At 35.7% G+C, this 18,185-nt stretch overlaps 1 protein-coding gene across 2 annotated transcripts in view; it reads right to left on the bottom strand.

Moving 5' to 3' along the window:
- The window catches only part of LOC132156812 (solute carrier family 35 member F3-like), a 76,480-nt gene that overhangs the window by 11,711 nt on the left and 46,584 nt on the right, over window positions 1-18,185 (bottom strand). Inside the window, exon 1 of one of the 2 annotated variants that reach the window (XM_059565846.1) lies at window positions 10,898-11,134. The exons of the other annotated variant lie outside the window; for it this stretch is intronic. Coding sequence (XP_059421829.1) covers window positions 10,898-10,973 — 76 coding nt within the window. The 5' untranslated portion in view covers window positions 10,974-11,134. Of the gene's footprint in view, window positions 1-10,897; window positions 11,135-18,185 lie in introns of those variants that run through there. 2 annotated transcript variants of the gene reach the window in all.

Here is an 18,185-nt window from a genome sequence, read left to right as displayed (position 1 = left end):
ATATAAATGTTCTACAGCCTATTAACAGTATTAAGTTCAATTACAATTGCTGGGGTATATCCTGAAGTACAGAAGATGTATTAGGATCCATATCACAAACTCTAAGAGACTCTTTGAACCAAATCAATTATTTGCTGGTGTTATAAGATTCTTTGTTTCTGTAGAGAGCCCTGATTATCTTTCTATATATAGTTCATCAGTCCTCTGAAGCAAATTTGTAGCCTTCATGTACCTGCACCACTATGGGGAAGTGCATAGAGAAGCCTTCAACATCCATTAACAGTTTGTACATCAGTAGATCTGTTTCTGTTGACAGAAGTTACAGTTTCCATACAGAAGGAATCAAATAACCCACAGTCAAATAACACCACCCACATGAAGTTGTATGTGTAAGCCGACACTAGTGTACTCTATTCTGTTTTCACACACACTCGCTGTGGAGGCTGTTGTCATATCATACACCACAGTAAATGTTTTTTTTCTTCCTCCCAAAGATAGTTACTTACTTTTTTGCTCAACCTTACATTTGAGTTTAATGCAATACTATTTCATTTTATTTTGAAAATTAGAATAGCAAACTTTATTTTTTTATTTTTAGTAAGAGCACTGAATCTTTATGGGAAATCCAAAGAGCCAAAACTTCCATGAGGAGTATTTTACATGTCAGACTATTCAAGGGACACAATCTCAAACCTCTTTTAAATGACCCATGTAATGCAAACATTCAAAGGTGTGTGCATGGCTGTGTGAAGCTGTCCTTGAATACAAAAGCTAGCTGTCACTGCACTCTGCCAGCACTGTATATGTTTTCAAACCTACGCACCGTTTCCTGTCCCCTCGTAATGAACTGCCACTACCACTGGGTATTTAACATGTGGGTAAATATCTGAAAGCAGTGAACGTGTGTAGTATCCATAGAGACTGCTAATCAGTATAATGCAGATAGATATCTCTGGAGACACATGCTCACAAATATGTGCGGTACTTGATACACAAGCTCAGCAGAAATCATAAAGAAATTAATTCTGTGGAAAAGTGAAAGAAAAGATAAGTAAATAAATATCAATATAAATAATAATAATAATTACTATTATTCTAAGTATAATAATTATTATTATTGTAAGAATAATAATAATAAAATAAAATACATTTTTGTATAAATAATTTTTATTATTTATAATAATACTAATACATACAGTCGGCATCTAGTCATAGCTGGGGGCGTGGCGAGGGCGGAGTTGGCGTGGGGGAAGACACAGTGAACATCGTGTGTACTTGAATGACAAAAATGCACATATTGAGCACTCATTCCCAGAGATGCGTAGAACAATTGTAGTCTCTTTTAACTTTAATATTCATATACACTAGTCCATATCGATATTTGATTCATTTTACAGCCTTAATGTAGATGTATTCATTCAAAAATAACCAAATTCCGTGACGTTCTGCTTTATATAGCAAGTTCTATTTTTACTGGATTCCGCGATTCAGTCGTTTCACAAACACAGACGGGGTGAATTTATGAATGAAAGTGTGAAAGTTCTGACACAAAACTAAGTTGTTACGTGTCCACACACTTTTTTAAGTGGGTACACGGGTTTATGTTCACTAGGCTAACGTTACATAGTTTTGCTTAAGGTAGAATGATAAGGCTAATTATATATGCATGCCACTTTTTTTCTGAAACAACCTTACACAGTTTTGATAACGTTAATAACGAACACAATGTTAACGTAGCCTGCCCAAGATGAAATGCCGACTAACACACATACACATGGTTAGTCTTGGGATTTCCACAACTTCCCTTAATCATCCTCACAACTTATTGCTTGTAGCCATTTTGTCATCCTTTCCGGTTCTGTATGTTTATTAGGAAGGATGTAGAACTTCAATTCATAATTTGTTAGTTTATTGGAGGTACAGAAAACGACACAACAACTCTTCGGCATGGTTTCACCCACAGGCTAAATTCACATCACGTGACGGGGCGTTCCCGGGGGCGTTCCCAGACCAACAGTCTGTATCTATACATTTACAGTGTGGGAAAGAGAGAGAGAGATGAATAAATATACAATGTAAAATCTAAAATAAAAATACTCAATAATAAAAAAGTATTATTATTAAATTAGTATAAGAATTATACAAGTATACATATTATTATACACACATATATAAGTATATATATATATATATATATATATATATATATATATATATATATATATATATATATATATATATATATATATATATATATATATATATATATATATATACGTATATGATCTCAGTGTCACCTTTAGATTCTGACCCTATAAACCTTAAGGCTTTTTCTTATGTTGCTGACCACTGTTCCAGACATTAGCCATCTAGCTAGATCATCAAACTCTGGCAAGCAGGACCAATCAACTCCTACACCAAAGAAGACCAAGCTAAGCACTTTTCAGCCAAGAGCAGCATTTTCAACCAAAAGCAGATCTACATTCATTAACTCTGCCATCAACATGCTACATGTGATTCACCTGCAACAAAGAGATGCTTACATGATTCCTTTTATCATATTATCATCAATGAAGTGTTCTCCACCAGAGAAAACTGGCATGCAAGAATATTCTGTGTAATTAACAGTAAGAGAAGTTACTTGACTTCAGAAGAACGTCTTCAGAAGGAATGATGCAGTCTGAATCAGAAGTATTTGAACATAGCAATTTAAAATTATTAAAAGGTTCTCACGGAAATCTTTGGATTTTATTTCTAAAAGACTAAGTTATGTGAATGGCCATTTACATTTTTTTTCCATCAGAATGAGATCATTCAGCGGACTGCAAGAAGTTACTTGGGAGGACAGTGAAAAATTTCATATAAAAAATTTGAAAAGCATTGGAAATACTTCCAAAATTGTACAAATATGATAGAATTATTACATTTATTTTGATTGTCTTTATAAAGCAACTTAATATTTTTCTCAAATGGACCTTCAATTTTTTTTTTTAGATCTTTAGCCTCTTAATGCTGGTTCATCGGAAAGAATCACCAATTTTGGGGGTCCTTGCTATCAAAAAGTTTAAAAAACTCAATTCCTATTGGACTCTATAGAGTCCCTAATTCGAAAACTAGCATTGCCATTTGTTTTTTTATGCCTGAACACTTCTGAACAGGTTATTTTGAAGGCATCATAGCTTCAAGTAACAGTTCTTCTTTTAGACAGGGAAGATTAAAATCTGTCTGTGCTAGAGGCTTGACGCTGAACCAGGCCTGTGAGTGTTTCTCACAAAAAGCTTTTCAAAATGAATCGACGTGTCAAGTGGAGCTCAGACAAAGTGCATCGGCAATGAGGGCAGCGGTCAGAGCTCAAAGTCTCAAAATGCCACGAAAGTTCATCCTCAAAGACGTGACAGATTTGAATCAGAACCTCTGTGACCCAGACTCAGCAAAAACTGACACAGTGAGCATCAGGGAATGTCATTTGGTAGGTGCTGGTATAATGAGCACACATTTGGAACCCATGAGAAATGGAAAAATATTAAGATTTAATGAGTTATCTTTCACTCTTTTTCATGAGTTAGCCAAAATATGCCTTCAGCTTACAATGTCAAGTCTTAGAAAAGCTTTAGACAATTAAAATGTTCTCCATGCTAAGAAAGAAATAGTTCTGTTCACTTAAAAGGTTATTTGGGGAGCCAAGCATGGTTCTTCTATGGCATCAATGCTAAAATTCTCTTTTGGAACCTTAAAAACTACAAATGCACTCAAAATGAAATATTTAACTAGTTGCCAAGGAAATATTTCTAATTTCCATTTAGTTTAAAGTCATGTTCTAAAACTGAAACTGAATTTTTTTTTAAATTTATGAAAGTCTGTTTCTGGGAATTAAGGAATTAAAAAATTAAAATGTACTTGTGACCTTTTATCTCACAATTTAGACTTCAGTTTAGTTCAGTTTTCTCAGAACTGTGAGGTTACATTTAAAGGTTATATCTCACATTCAGAATTGTGAGGTATAAGCTCAGAATTCTGACTTTCTTTCTTGAAATTCTGAGTTTACATATACAGTGTTTACATAAACTATGGTGAAAGGCCGATTGGTTCTAACTCTGATGTCCCACCATGTTTCAGAAACCTCCACCTTCCCCAGCTCCACCTGTATAGAAAAAAATAATAAAACTACAGTGATACTCAAATAACCCTGCAGCCTTCTTGTGGTCATTAGGTCTGATGATTGCTTGGTACAGCTGTATGACTGCCACATAATATGAGCCTATTGTATAAGAATGCACAGGATTACCCTCAGTGATTCCCTATTCCAACATGATAATGTGTCCATGTGCACTGCTAAACTCAAAGTGAAGTAATTAATTGTTGAAAGTGTCATTTTTAAGTCATGTATGCCTCATAAATGTATGTAAATTGCAAAAAAACCCAGAGCCTTTTTCGTTGCTCATTTCTACCTCTTTTAGAATGAATATGTGAGCTCTATACGTAGCCTTTGTTAGCTTTCTTCCCTCCTATGTTTGTCACTGCAGTGCAGATCTCATTTGATGATAACTGCCAGTTCTTTGTAGTGCCAACTCTGCACTAAGCTCAAGCAGCATGAAAGAGTACAGTCTCCTCTCTCACACACAGAGCATATCCATGTTATTTTGTAATGGCATCATGAGCGTGTCTGGGACATCGACACATGACTTCAAACAGTTGGAGATGAAATATGAATGTGTTGCCATCTGGGTGACGGTGGTACAGCTCTGCAGTGCAGCATCCCATGGATTCTGGGAACAGTTCGGTTTTTAGAGGATTTCCCTAGCTGCGTAATGTGTCCTTGAAGGAATGTACCATGTTACATGCAAGTTAAGCTCTGTTGAAAGAATTAGAGGCATTCTGTCAATTATACAGAAATACTGACTCTTGCAGATATATATGGAATTTTTACAATATACAGTATTTGCAATGATTTTCTTGGGGATATCAAACTGAGCAACACTAAATATTTGAATGATTTAAATTGGCTTTTTATTTTGCATTGTCTCTATAATTGGTTTGATTTATTTCCATTGATCAGTTTAGTGAATCATTGTAAAACTTCAGTGATTTGTTTATGTTTAACACAAAAATGGACTAATGAATGTTGATGTGATGGTTCCTCTGAATAATTCAAAGCAAATAGGTCACATTTGTACTGAATAATGTTAAATGACTGAAAAATATAGAGACATTTGTTCTTCAACTATTTCACATAAAAGAACACTACTGTTCAAAATTTGGTGTTGGAAATGTTTTTTTTTTTTGTTTTTTGCAATATTACTGTTCGATATCATTATTATTTTACTGTTATTTGTTAAAATAAACACAACCTTCATTGAGCTTAAGAGCCTTATTTAAAAAAAATTTAATTATAAATCAATCAATAAATCAATCTTTCCAACCACAAACGTTGCTTTCATTAAAATCAACAGTCACATTATCCTGCATTTAACAAAATATAATTTTTTTTAATGTTCTAATTATTTTTTAATCATTAGTTAGCCTCTTTCGTCCCCCATTATAGATCAAAATGCAAGTACTATTTTGCATATGTTTGTAATTTGATGTAAATTTCTCCATTCCAGCCATCCAGAACTGCTAAGAGTGACAGATGCTTTGCTGCAGCATGATAAAGGCCCTCACAAATTACCATTAATTTATGCTGACACCACCCATATGTTTTCTAACTCATTGTTTAGGATCTGCAGCAGTGCTGATCCAAGTTTGTAAAGAAGACAATCTTTCCGTTTGCAAATAAAGGAAAGCATTATTCAGCAATATACAGCAAGACATGGCTTAAAGATACACTAAAAAACACACTGTAACAGTATGGCCAAACATTCTGAACATGGTCAGACCATATCTCTCTTTATGCAGATATTTCAGTTCATTTTGATTTTAACTTGGCAAATAGATTTTGAGAATGTGGATTGGCTGGCAAATACACACAATACTGGCAAGACCTGTGTGTGTGTGCGTGAGTGTGTGTGTGTGTGTGTGTGTGTGTGTGTGTGTGTGTTGGTGCAGCAGGTCAGTGAACCCTGTAGTGTCCAGCTAGAAAAACAGATGCCCGGGATGTCACACTCTGTTGTGACCCTGCTCACGGCTCATGGACATGACAAAGAGAAGAATAACCCTGTCAGTTGCCCACTGTTTGTGTGTGTGTGTGTGTGTGTGTGTGTGTGTGTGTGTGTGATTGTGAATTGCAGGACTGAGCATCAGAGGCATCTAAGTGGGCAGTAGTGTGGATTTTAGATTCACTAAATCATTCTGTCTATCACAACCCCTCTCTGTCCCCTTCTCCACCGCAGCCTATAGATCCTGCAGAAGAAGGAATGCAGTTTAACAGACTGGAGTCATGCCAGCGTTCCTGCTCTAGATCAATACATAATAGATTGACCGTAAGTCCCCTGCTAAATCTAATTGATGAGCTTGTGCTGCAGGTGTCTCCCCAAGCAGAGCTTTCCACACTAATGTCCTGACAGTGTGAAGTGCCTAAGAAATCTGACAGTGAGCTTGCAGTTTTCGACTTAAATATACAATACTAATCCAACTCAGTCTGTAAACACTGAGACAAGTGTGCAAAAACCCATCAATAAAATGCTGCCTTGCTAGATGTATAAAGTCCTCTTCTTGTAAATAAGTAGCACTTCAGGAGAATTCATTTGTAGAAAGAAATTACTAAAATAACAAACAAAACACATGGACGCATTTTAAAGAAAGAAAGAAAGTCAAGCCTCAAGGTGTAGTTAATATAGAAAAAACCCAGTAGTTGGTGACAGGTGACTTTTTGACTGAAATTATCAAGCTGATTTGTTCAAACAGGCCTACACAGATTTTCTAGTAAGTAATTGAATCATTCACTCAAACAATTTGTTCAAAATTAAAATCTGTGAATTTTCGTCACTCTGAGATGTGCGGTTAATTCTGCTGTGACAGAACTGTTTTATAGTGTTATACCAATTAATATGGTCTGCAATTACAACAATGTTTATTTTATTTAAATACATACACTGGCCTATATTTTACTGAATAAACGGAATAAAAATCTGTCTGATGATATATAATGAATAATAATTTCACCAAGTCAAGACTTTCTTAATGTCTATGTTCTGTAATTCACACAAGAAAACATCTGAAATGAAGCTCAGGTAAGATCACTCCCCCTCACTAGTGCTCTAAACAAGAGACAAAAGCACCCTTTCCACTCACGCAAAACGCCTCTTAGTCACGCAAAACGCCTATTAGTCTGGATTACGTACATTCAAACACAAACATATCACAAGCAACACGCGAAAGTTATTGTTAGACTGAAGCTCTGTATCAAACTGATTGATGTCAGACGGAAAAACAGAGATGTTTTGTGCCACGGCTGACGGCTGTGAAATATATTTGATTAAAATGCTTCAATTAAATGGCTGGATATGTACCAAAAAACAACTTAAAAGGGCTCACTGGCTTCCAAACAGGGACACAGGGTTCTTACAAAAGCCAAGATGTGAACAGGAAGAGTTTGGCAGTGAAGGTGCGTGAGTCACGTCATTGTAATGACTCACTGCAGGTTTATTACAGACTCTTACTTCTGCCACCCTGCATTAGATTTAGCAGAGGATTGGCTCAGGTTTACAGATTCCTAAGGCTTCACAATCAATCTGAAATAAAGTAAAACAAAAACATCCTGCTTTTATTACAGCTGAAGTTGGTGATATCTGGATATACAGGGCTCCAAATGTGAAGATGAAAAGAAAAATGTACGACAGTGATCTAAAATGTGGTCGGGAAAACCAGTGTCCAGTGTTTCCTGCAAACAAAAACATATGCTATGTCCAATTTGCGTATAAATTACTCCATTTCTCACTAACTAGTCAGTCAAAATAATTCACTGTTTAATGGGTTATTCAGTTAATTAACTGAATATGACTCAGTCAGCCAGTGAATCTCTCACAAATATTAAAAAATGGCTTGTTAGACGTAAGGCCCCGATATAATTCAAATTAAATCGAAGAAAGAACTGATATGACGTCATTCTGAACAAAATCAGTCCGAGACATACACCTGTATGATCGCTCGCGGAGAGACTTTAAAGATTCAGAGAAAGTATTTAATTCCTAGAAAGAAATTGCAACAAGTTATCCAAAAAGCAATGTAGAGAAACATCTGAGACAAGTTTTCTAAAGCCATGAAAAGAATGAAAGGAAAGAGTAAAGTTATAAAGTAGCAAGTACCATACATGTGTTTCAAATAAATGTTACACCATGCTGCTGCTGCTGTTCTTTTAAGCAAATTTAACGGCTAGCCTACAATAAATGAAATGTCAAACGAATATACAATAATAAAACTTTATTGTTATCCAAAGTAAATCATGACATCACATAAAAGGTGTAACAATTTATTCCGTTTAATAAAATAAATGAACACTGCTCAAGTAAAGTAACAAACTGACTCCAATATTTTTTTTCCACATTGTGCTAAAGTTTTCAGACTATGAGGCATTCATTCCCATAAAGGACTGATTATGGAAATTGAATGGTTCTCTTGTATTGAAAACATGATACTTGACTCTGACCTGCTGCTAATCGTTTTTTCTTTTGTCTATAATATTCTGACCATTAGTGCCCGTCTCACACCTAAATTGATTACACTTCTTGAACGTCGCGACACGTTTACATTAATCTACACCCCGTCTCCAGCAGCGCGGGGTGATGGAATGTTTGGAAAATGTATAACGTCGCTCAGCCTTTTCGAACTTCTGTTTGCCCCAAATGAAGAATGAAAACAAACTTTGTTTTAAGTATATCGGGGCATTTACTTCCATCCATTTATTGACTGGTTGTTAATAACAAATGCGTAGATACCTTTTCACAACATTCACAGTTTGTGTTATAAATTAATTATAGTGTTGTAAAAATATATTTTACAAAAATGTTGATGAACAAGGTTCAATTGTAATGTTCAGTCAACCGTACAGGGTTTGGCCAAATGTCAAACAGGTTTCTATTGGCTGGACGAAGAAATAACCTTGCCCCTAAACTCACGCTATTTTTTTTGAGCCAATATAAAAGCACAGCAGCATTTACTTTTTGGGGATATAAACCTGCCACTGTTTATTTGAAGATTCCTTTGTAAAGTATTAAAGTGGGATATGAGAAAGATTATTACATCTTAAAAATGAATCGTTTCATTTTTTCTGTAAAGGAAGCTTAAAGGAAGGCCCAACAGATCCCTGAATTGCCAACTTAAAGCTTTTAAGAATCATAGAAGCTGCCAGAATTTGGCTGCAGGCAGACCCAAACCACTGCAACAGTATGAGTAGACCGCTGGGTCTGAGCCAGAGCTGAAACCAAAGACCAATGAGTGTTTAACATCCCACCTCATTCACCATATTACACATAAAAATACTCTAGAGTACAGCAGCTTCTGTCTTTTCTACCTCAGCCTCGGAACCAGACCCTTTGAAAATGCAGAGACCATATATATATATATATATATATATATATATATATATATATATGCACACATATATATGCAAAGAAATCAATTAAGACTATCCAAAGAAAAAAAGCGATTACAAATAACAAGTGCGGATCTGTCTCAAAGCATGAGCTCATCAGTGACTTGATTTGTAGTTCATTTCTCCAGCTGGTGCTGGTTATCACATCAGATTGGATACTTGGGGAAGATGGTTACTCATACTATGAAGTGTGCATAAGTGAGATGTCAGGGTATGATAAAACTGCCTGAGTGAAACCTTCACAAAAATTGCTGATATTTCTGTCTGTGCTGCTCATACAAGTTTGATACAGACCACAAAACCTGAGGAAAATGTGAACTCAAAGTACCTGTCTTCTGTCCTTTTTTTAGATTAAAGATAAAGAAATTCATGCTTTCTTAGGCATCCAGAAAATGCAAGCTAATGCAAGCATAATTAATATAAATTATGTTTTGGAGAACAAATGCACACACACTCAGCTTCTGGGGAAACATCATACAGGGTTCATACATCACAGAAATGGGAAAGTATGGGACATGCAATAAACCTGATAACAAGCAGCTCACTGCTCACATGATTGTACTGCCATCAAATCAGGTCGCACCTAAATCTGATCAATAATAATGAAAATAATAACAACCACAATAATATTCACAAAAAAAAAAAGAAAAATCAAAATGTAAATAATGTGTAAAATTGTAAATGAAATGACAACTCATTTTACTGCAAATATTGTGTAAAAAGGGAATATATAATATCAGTTTTCTAGTAATTTACAGTCTCAGCCAATGGGAAGAAGCCAGCATCTAAATAACTACTGAAGTTTGTCTGCAATAACAAGGAGTTGCACTTTTTATATCATCATCTGGACTGAAGGAATGACTTTTCTGCGAGTAGAAAGAGCAAATGATATCCTTAAGGAACAGATAGCAGATTGACAACCTATCTCTTAACTCCTTGTAAGAAATTGTAAAAGTATTTTTATAATTTGGAAACAGACATGCTTAAACGCTTTGGAAAAATTATACTATTAGGATTGAGTCCAAATTTAAACAAAAATTCTGTAGGCATACCTTTAGGATTTTAACATAGACAGGTGTTTTTGGATCTGATGCATTTTAACCTCAACTGCTTATATTGGTATTCTATTCATAAAAGGCGCAGAGAACAGCCTAACATCTGCACTGGTGATGCGAAAAGGAGACAGATGTTTCTCGGTGTTTCTCCGTGTTTCTATGCTATGTTTCGCATTCACTACAGTTCGATTTAAAATACAAATACTGTTTTAAAGCAACAAAGCACACAAAACTGCACGTTAAGACATGTAGGAAAGCAGATCGCCGTAGCCTACAGAAAGAGGTTAAATCGCGAGTCGCGTTGCGGACGTACCTCTCACTTTGGTCAGGGTGAGCACCGGACTGTTACAGGCGGACAGCGGCGCGACCCGGGCCGAATGTTTCTTCATATTGATGAGCTCGGAACAGACGGAGCTCAAGCTGCATCGACTACATCCCTAAAGCTGATTGTGACCGAACTGCTGTCGATGTCTCGTGCGCCTCCTCTACCCCTGATCTATGCTCTCCCCTCCCACTAAACCCTCTGCGGTATCCTCCTGCATTCTCCACGCGGGACAGTCACGGTGTTGCAGTTCGTTTCTTTAGCCCTATAGAGAATTGCACACGAGTTTTCAAGCTTAGGTAAATAAACCTCTGCAATGATGGTGATTCTGCCAGCTGCGTCGCTGTAGGCCTAATCCAACACATTAACCCCTTTTATTTGTAAATGTAACAAGAAATAGGAATATTTAACCAAAAGAATGCTAACTAAAACCTTTTAAAATATTAAACAGCCTACACAACAAACACAACCTGTTAACAGTTAAATGAGCAGAAACATAAAAATGGCCAGTTCAAAAAAAAAAAAAAAAGAATTATATATTTATAATTGTATATAATATAATATAATAATATATAATTATATATTTATATATATATATATGTATGTATTTCTGATTATTTTTAATGCTCATGGACATGAACATACATTTAACCTAAACTAATATTTTAATCATTTTAAAACAATTTGAGGTCTAAAAAATGTTTCTTTTCAGGTAAAATCCTCCTTCATTATAAAACTTGGCAGGCATATCAGCCATATCAGCCTTCAGCCCAAGAGTGGTTGCCCACTGAAGCTAAGCAAGGCTGAGCCTGGATGCTGGTTAATGCTGGAAGAGGTACTAGTGAGGCCAGCAGGGGGTGCTCACCCTCTGTGGGTTCTAATGCCCCAGTGTAGTGATGGGGACACTGTACTGACTAAAAGCACTGTCTTTCAGATGAGACATTAAACCGAGGTCCAGACTCTCTGTGGTCATTAAAAATCCCAGGATGTCCTTCAAAAAAGAGCATGGGTGTAACCCCGGCATCCTGGCCAAATTCGCCCATTGGCCCCTGACGATCATGGCCTCTTAACCATCCCCATAGACTGATTGGCTTCATCACTCTGTCTCCTCTCCACCAATAATCTGGTGTGTGGTGGGCGTTCTGGCGCACTATGGCTGCTGTGGCATCATCCAGGTGGATGCTGAACACTGGTGGAGGTTGAGGAGATTACCCCCTTACTATGTACAGCACTTTGAGTGCCCATAAAAGTGCTATATAAATGTAAGGAAATATTATTATTATAATTATGATTTATAGTCTCATTGATTTAGTAGATCATCTGAGCTTGAAACACCACTGAAGGACAACAACATGACAGATGAATTTCCCATCCCATTTTAGAGGAATATGTATGTACAAGAGCAATGGAGAGAGAGAGAGAGATCGGGAGACGGTGTGGGAGTGTTTCACCTGAATTATTCACCTTCCAGAACCTTAAAAGAAGATTTAATGTGGCCCTTAACAGCGGTGAGAGACTCCTCCAAGAGCTAACCTTCCCATTCACCTTTCTGCTCTCTCTCTTCTGTGTCATTTACTGGATTCCGGACCATTTTCCACTCCTGTTTTCCTCACAGCTAGACATGTGTTTAAAGTTGAATGACTGCAAATCATTTAAAATGGACATGGACTATCATGACTGAAAGCAGAACAGGATCTCAGGAATATATACCTGTGATCTTCCATGAGTCACCTAAAGGTCATGCTCCGCTTTGGCATCCACATGAAAAAAATACTGCAGATCAGCATCACGGAAGGGTGATTTTTATGAGGCATTCCAGTTTGACATTCTGCAATACATCTCTTTTTTTCTTTCTCTGAATGTCATATGGTCTCTTGACATTGGGTCAGAGTTTGGTGCTTTAGAGAACATTGATACAAATCATGTGACAGGGCCTTAAAGGTGAATTGGGTAATTTCTGCACCACTGTCTAAAAACTGACTTTCAGACCTCTGTCTTTCATTGTTTGGAAAAACAGACAAACGTACACCAGTGTATTGTTCTCTGAACCAATTGGATCCATTAAATAAAAGAGATTCTGCAACTTTGGTGCTGAAATGATACACTTCACTTTTAAGGTCAAGCTGGTTTTTGAAACCGAACAGCTAGTTTTTGCCCTTACTGTCACTAGTCAATTGTGGGTGGTAAAAATGGAAAACAAAAAAAAGATTATTTAAAAAAGCATAATGTAAACTAGAACATATGCAGATGTGCATTTAAACAGTCATTTTTGACAGTCATTTGCAAACTGTGTGGGAATTGTGTGTATGTGTGTGTGTTTGATAGTGTGAAGTGGATTTGCTTGCTGGGAAGCACACAGCAGAAACCACCATTATTTGAGTGGTTGGAGGGAAGCCTCGCTTGGTCACGACAGCTTATCTATTATTTACTACACAGAAAAGAAAAGAACGAACTTGATTCATGAGCATGCACTTGCAGGTTATAAGGGTTCTTTCTTACAGGTCCAGATACCTTTAAACCAATACTTTTAACATCTAGTCTGTGAAAATTCACTAAAGCTTAACTAATGAATCCAGTAAAGGAGAGAGACAGAGAGAGGGAAGTGTAATATGGATGAGTATGCAAAACATCAAACATACAGCATCTACCTCCTACGCTTCAGTACCCACAGAACCCCTCCTGAACTCAAATGTGTGGGCATAAATATCTGCATCCCTATCATCTCACTGCTCACTGTGTTTGGTGAGGGTTGGTGGTGGCTTTTCTTATCCACATACTGTCTAAGGAATAAACACAAAAAGCTTAAAAGTAAAATTTCTCTTATGTTGTTCCAAACATTTCTGTCATTTAAAATAGTTAATTAATTAATTTTTATTTATTAAAAAAAAAAAAATTTGAGCACCAAATCAACATATTAGAATGATTTTTGAAGGATCTTGTGACAATGAAGACTGGAGTAATGATGCTGAAAATTCATCTTTGACATCACAGAAATAAATTACTTATTAAATAGTAGTTTTATTATTAAAAATATTTGCATGTTTTATTATTATTATTATTATTTTAATATATTAAAATAGAAAATTGTTATTTTAAATCAATAATATTTCACAATTTTGTGATGTATTCTTGATCAAGTAAATGCAGCCTTGGTGAACATATATGTCTTTATGCATCTGAGGTGAAATAAAAAGACTAACAGTCCTCGGGGCAGCAATTGTACCAGCAATCAATTGTATTTCTAAATTATGGTTTGTCTAACCAATTACCAAAATGGAACAGGATTTATGTGGGTTATTCACTGTAGTGCAAAATATTATGTTTAATGAGAAAAGACTGTTACTGAACAAGAAAAGCTTACTTCAAATCCATAATAAAAGCAAAAAGCTGCCATAATAAAGACATTATTTCATATGACAAGACTTTCACAAAGAATCAATCTAAATATAGTACAGCAACAATAACTCTTTGAGCAAACAGGTAGTCCTGTTAAACATCACCCTAAAATCACCCCGAAACTGACAGACTACATCAAAATCAGCATACAAATACAGCAGCTAATAAATGAAATTATGTGGTGCTGCTCGGTTCTCCCAGTTTTAACATAATACAGAAGTTATCACTGATATGTGTTATAATTATCCCATCAGGAAAGTCAAAGATGAAACACACTCCAGAACAGGAAGTTCCTTTGTCCTGCTCACATTTTCCAACCTGGATGAAGACTTGCTTAAAGATGGCTTAAATAAAACAATAGAGAAACAAAACTCCATCAATCTGCTCAATGATGCATGCTTCACCAAACAAAGGCCTTCAGTAAATATTCATATTCAAATATTCAGGTCATGCTCTGCTACATTTTAAAAGGAAGATGAATAAAACAGTTCAGTGAGCAAGTCCAATAACTGATGTCCAGATACTCTCACTCATAATAATAACGAACAACAACAACCGATCAAATATATCTGCTGTAAGACAATGACAACTAGGAACACAATCCAGCTCATTTAAGTCAATATATTTGTAATAAAATTGGTAACAAATGTTAGCACTACTTTTTCATCTTAATGGAAGTTGTATATACACTTTATGCAGTACAAAAGCAAAAAAAAAACAACAACAACAACCTGAATTCTATATTTTTTTTTTACATTTCCAGATGTTGTCTTTAACACAATGGCTCCACCATAAATATCAATTATTTAGTAATGATTTAATTATTTTGAATACACATGGCTTAGATAATTCACTTAAAGAGACAATTCATCAGGTCGTCATTTACTCACCCTCAAGTTGTTCCAAACCTGCATGTGTTCATTTGTTTGTTTAACACGAAACAATATATTTTGAAGAATGTTGGTAACCAAACAGTTGCTGGTAGCCATTGACTGTCATAATATGGGAAAATCAAAGGCTTCCAGCAAATGTTTGGTTACCAATATTCTTCAAAATATCTTTGTTTGTGTTCTTTCATGACATTTTTCAAAATATCTTTGTGTTAAAAAAAAAAATAAAAAAAACTCCTATAGGTTTTGGAACAACATGAGAATTAGTGAATCGTGAGAAAATGTTAATTTTGGGGTAAACTATCCCTTTAAATAAAAACAAGATCTGTCCATCGATAAGGCATGCAACTTGAAATCTATTTCACCATTTGCAATTGCTTTTACATCTTTTATTCAAACACAACAATACTAGACGGTCTTAAGTAATATTTGACAAGCCACTTTGCAAATGTGTCAGCTTTTATTGCATAAAAACTATTGAAGGAGGTAATCGTACTGTAGAACTCTCAAACAGAGAACATAATCTATTACAAACACCCGCACATGCATTAAAACAAAATCTAGTTTTGTACCCTTTGAGTAAAACAATACAATTATCATCTGACATTTGAAAGGAATATAATAGGTACTGTATTTCGATTGTTAGTCATTCTTGGTATAATATTTTCCTTTTGTTCCTTTGCATACCTATATTCTTTCTGAATGTGAAACATAGTGGGTTCAACATATATAAGAATGCACAGAAGATAAAGACAGGTTAAAGACAAGGGGGACATCTGGTGGGTGTATCTATAACTATGACATGTAAAGTGATTCTATACTAAAACAAAAGTATATTCAGAAAATTTACTGTTACTTCAAAGATGTACTAAATTTGAGTATTTCACCAATGAATCCTCTGCGGTGAATAGGTGCCGTCAGAATGAGAGTCCTAACAGCTGATAAAAACAAAACAATAATCCACAAGTAATCCACATGACTGCAGTCCAACAGTTAACATTCTGTGAAGTGAAAAGATTCCTGGGTAAAATATTAATCCTCTATCTCTATCTATCTATCTATCTATCTATCTATCTATCTATCTATCTATCTATCTATAAATATAAATATAAATATATATATATATATATATATATATATATATATATATATGCCATTAATAGAGTAATCATATTTTAGCCAGAAACGGGTTTAAATTTGTCTTGATGGATTTGTGTCTTACAAACACACAACTTTTCACTTTACAAGTTTTTGGGCTGTATGTAGATTTTTGTGATGTTTTATCAGCTTTTTGGACTCTCATTCTGACCGCACCCATTCACTGCAGAGGATCCATGTTAATCAAGTGATGTAATGCTAAATTTCTCCAAATTTGTTTTGATGGAGAAAAAATAATCTAAATCTCATCTAGATATACTGAGGGCGAGTACATCTTCAGCAGATTTTCATTTTTGGATGAACTATTCCTTTATGAGACAATGTTCACAAACCCATTTTACTTTCCTAATCTGATGTATTTCAGCATAAAACAGCATACACCACAGTACATAGTATACCATAGTATATATAGTATATATCAAAATAAAAAAAAAAACTATGGTTATCAGTTTTCTTCCTATATTTTCTAGCAGCAACTATTTAAACCCAAACACACACACACACACACACACACACGTTTGTTTTTGTTAAAAGTGGGGACATACCATAGGCGTAATGGTTTTTATACTGTATAAACTAAACCTAACCCTAACCCTCACAGGAAACTTTGTGCATTTTTACTTTCTCAAAAAAAAAACTTATGATTTATAAGCGTTTTGAAAAATGGGGACATGTACTAATTCATATATGTCCTCATAAGTCAACCTCTCCTTGTAATACCTGTGTCACACCCGTGTCATTATACAAAGTTGTGTCCAGATGTGTCACAAAATCACGCCCACATACCCCCCCCCACACACACACACACAGCTCCACACACAAAGAAGCACCACTAGATTTCATATTGACTGACAGAGCAGTAGGGGGCGCTGTGGACTCACTGTATTGAGTCACCAGAACAATGACTGTGAAGGCAGAAAGATAAGAGCTAAGAGATTAAATAGAAAAAATAGATCTCTGATTGAACAGGACAGAGGAGTCTCAGTGTGTGTTGATATAGTGTAGTGCAGCTTCTGGGAAACAGAGTATAGGAAGATATAAGAGAAAGTGAGAGACATAGAGAGAGAGAGAGAGAGAGAGAGAGAGAGAGAGAGAGAGAGAGAGAGAGAGAGAGAGAGAGAGAGAGAGAGAGAGATCTGGATATTTATAACGGGGTCTCCTGGGAGAGAAGCTGTATTTGTATGTTTTCTCTTTTATCCTGTCTTACAGTTTTCACACAGATCACATACAATTTTTCAACAAGAAAGAAGAAAGAAAAAGAGTGCCAAGAATCAAAGCGGCACAAAAAGAGACCGGGAAATCATTTGGGAGTGATTCTTGTATTCTGTGTTTTGTGCACATGCTAACAATAATCTAGACGATTTGAGTCATTTAAATTCAAATGTCACTTCCAAAACTATGCAGTTTGGCCAGAAAGAAAGAAAGATTGATAGGTAAGCTTAGCTTTTTATTGTCAAATCAGCTGGAACAGAAATACAGTGGCATAAAATACTTAATAATATACAGTCTTTAAAAAAAAAAAGACATTTCTCCCTGTCTCTTATTTCTTTCTCTCATCGAGAAAGTCCTCTCGTACATCTCCCCTTTTTTTCCTTCTTGTTCCAAGGGATGCTCTCTTTCTCCTCCCTGATAAATCTTGACGGCTCTTCAGTGGGATTCACTGTTTGCTTGCATATCAGAGTCTGACACGCATGTTCTGCTATTAGCAGCTATCTACGTCCTGCTGCTGTGGCAGGTTTCCACAGGGACACACTATTACCACACACAGTGGGAGAATCACTGGGTGTAATCAATCAACAAGACCTGTTTACGCCCCTCGGATGTTGGTTCACAGG

Source organism: Carassius carassius, chromosome 14 (assembly GCF_963082965.1).
Source record: "Carassius carassius chromosome 14, fCarCar2.1, whole genome shotgun sequence".
Taxonomy (NCBI): Eukaryota; Metazoa; Chordata; class Actinopteri; order Cypriniformes; family Cyprinidae; genus Carassius; species Carassius carassius.
This window is presented reverse-complemented; position numbering and strand designations above follow the sequence as displayed.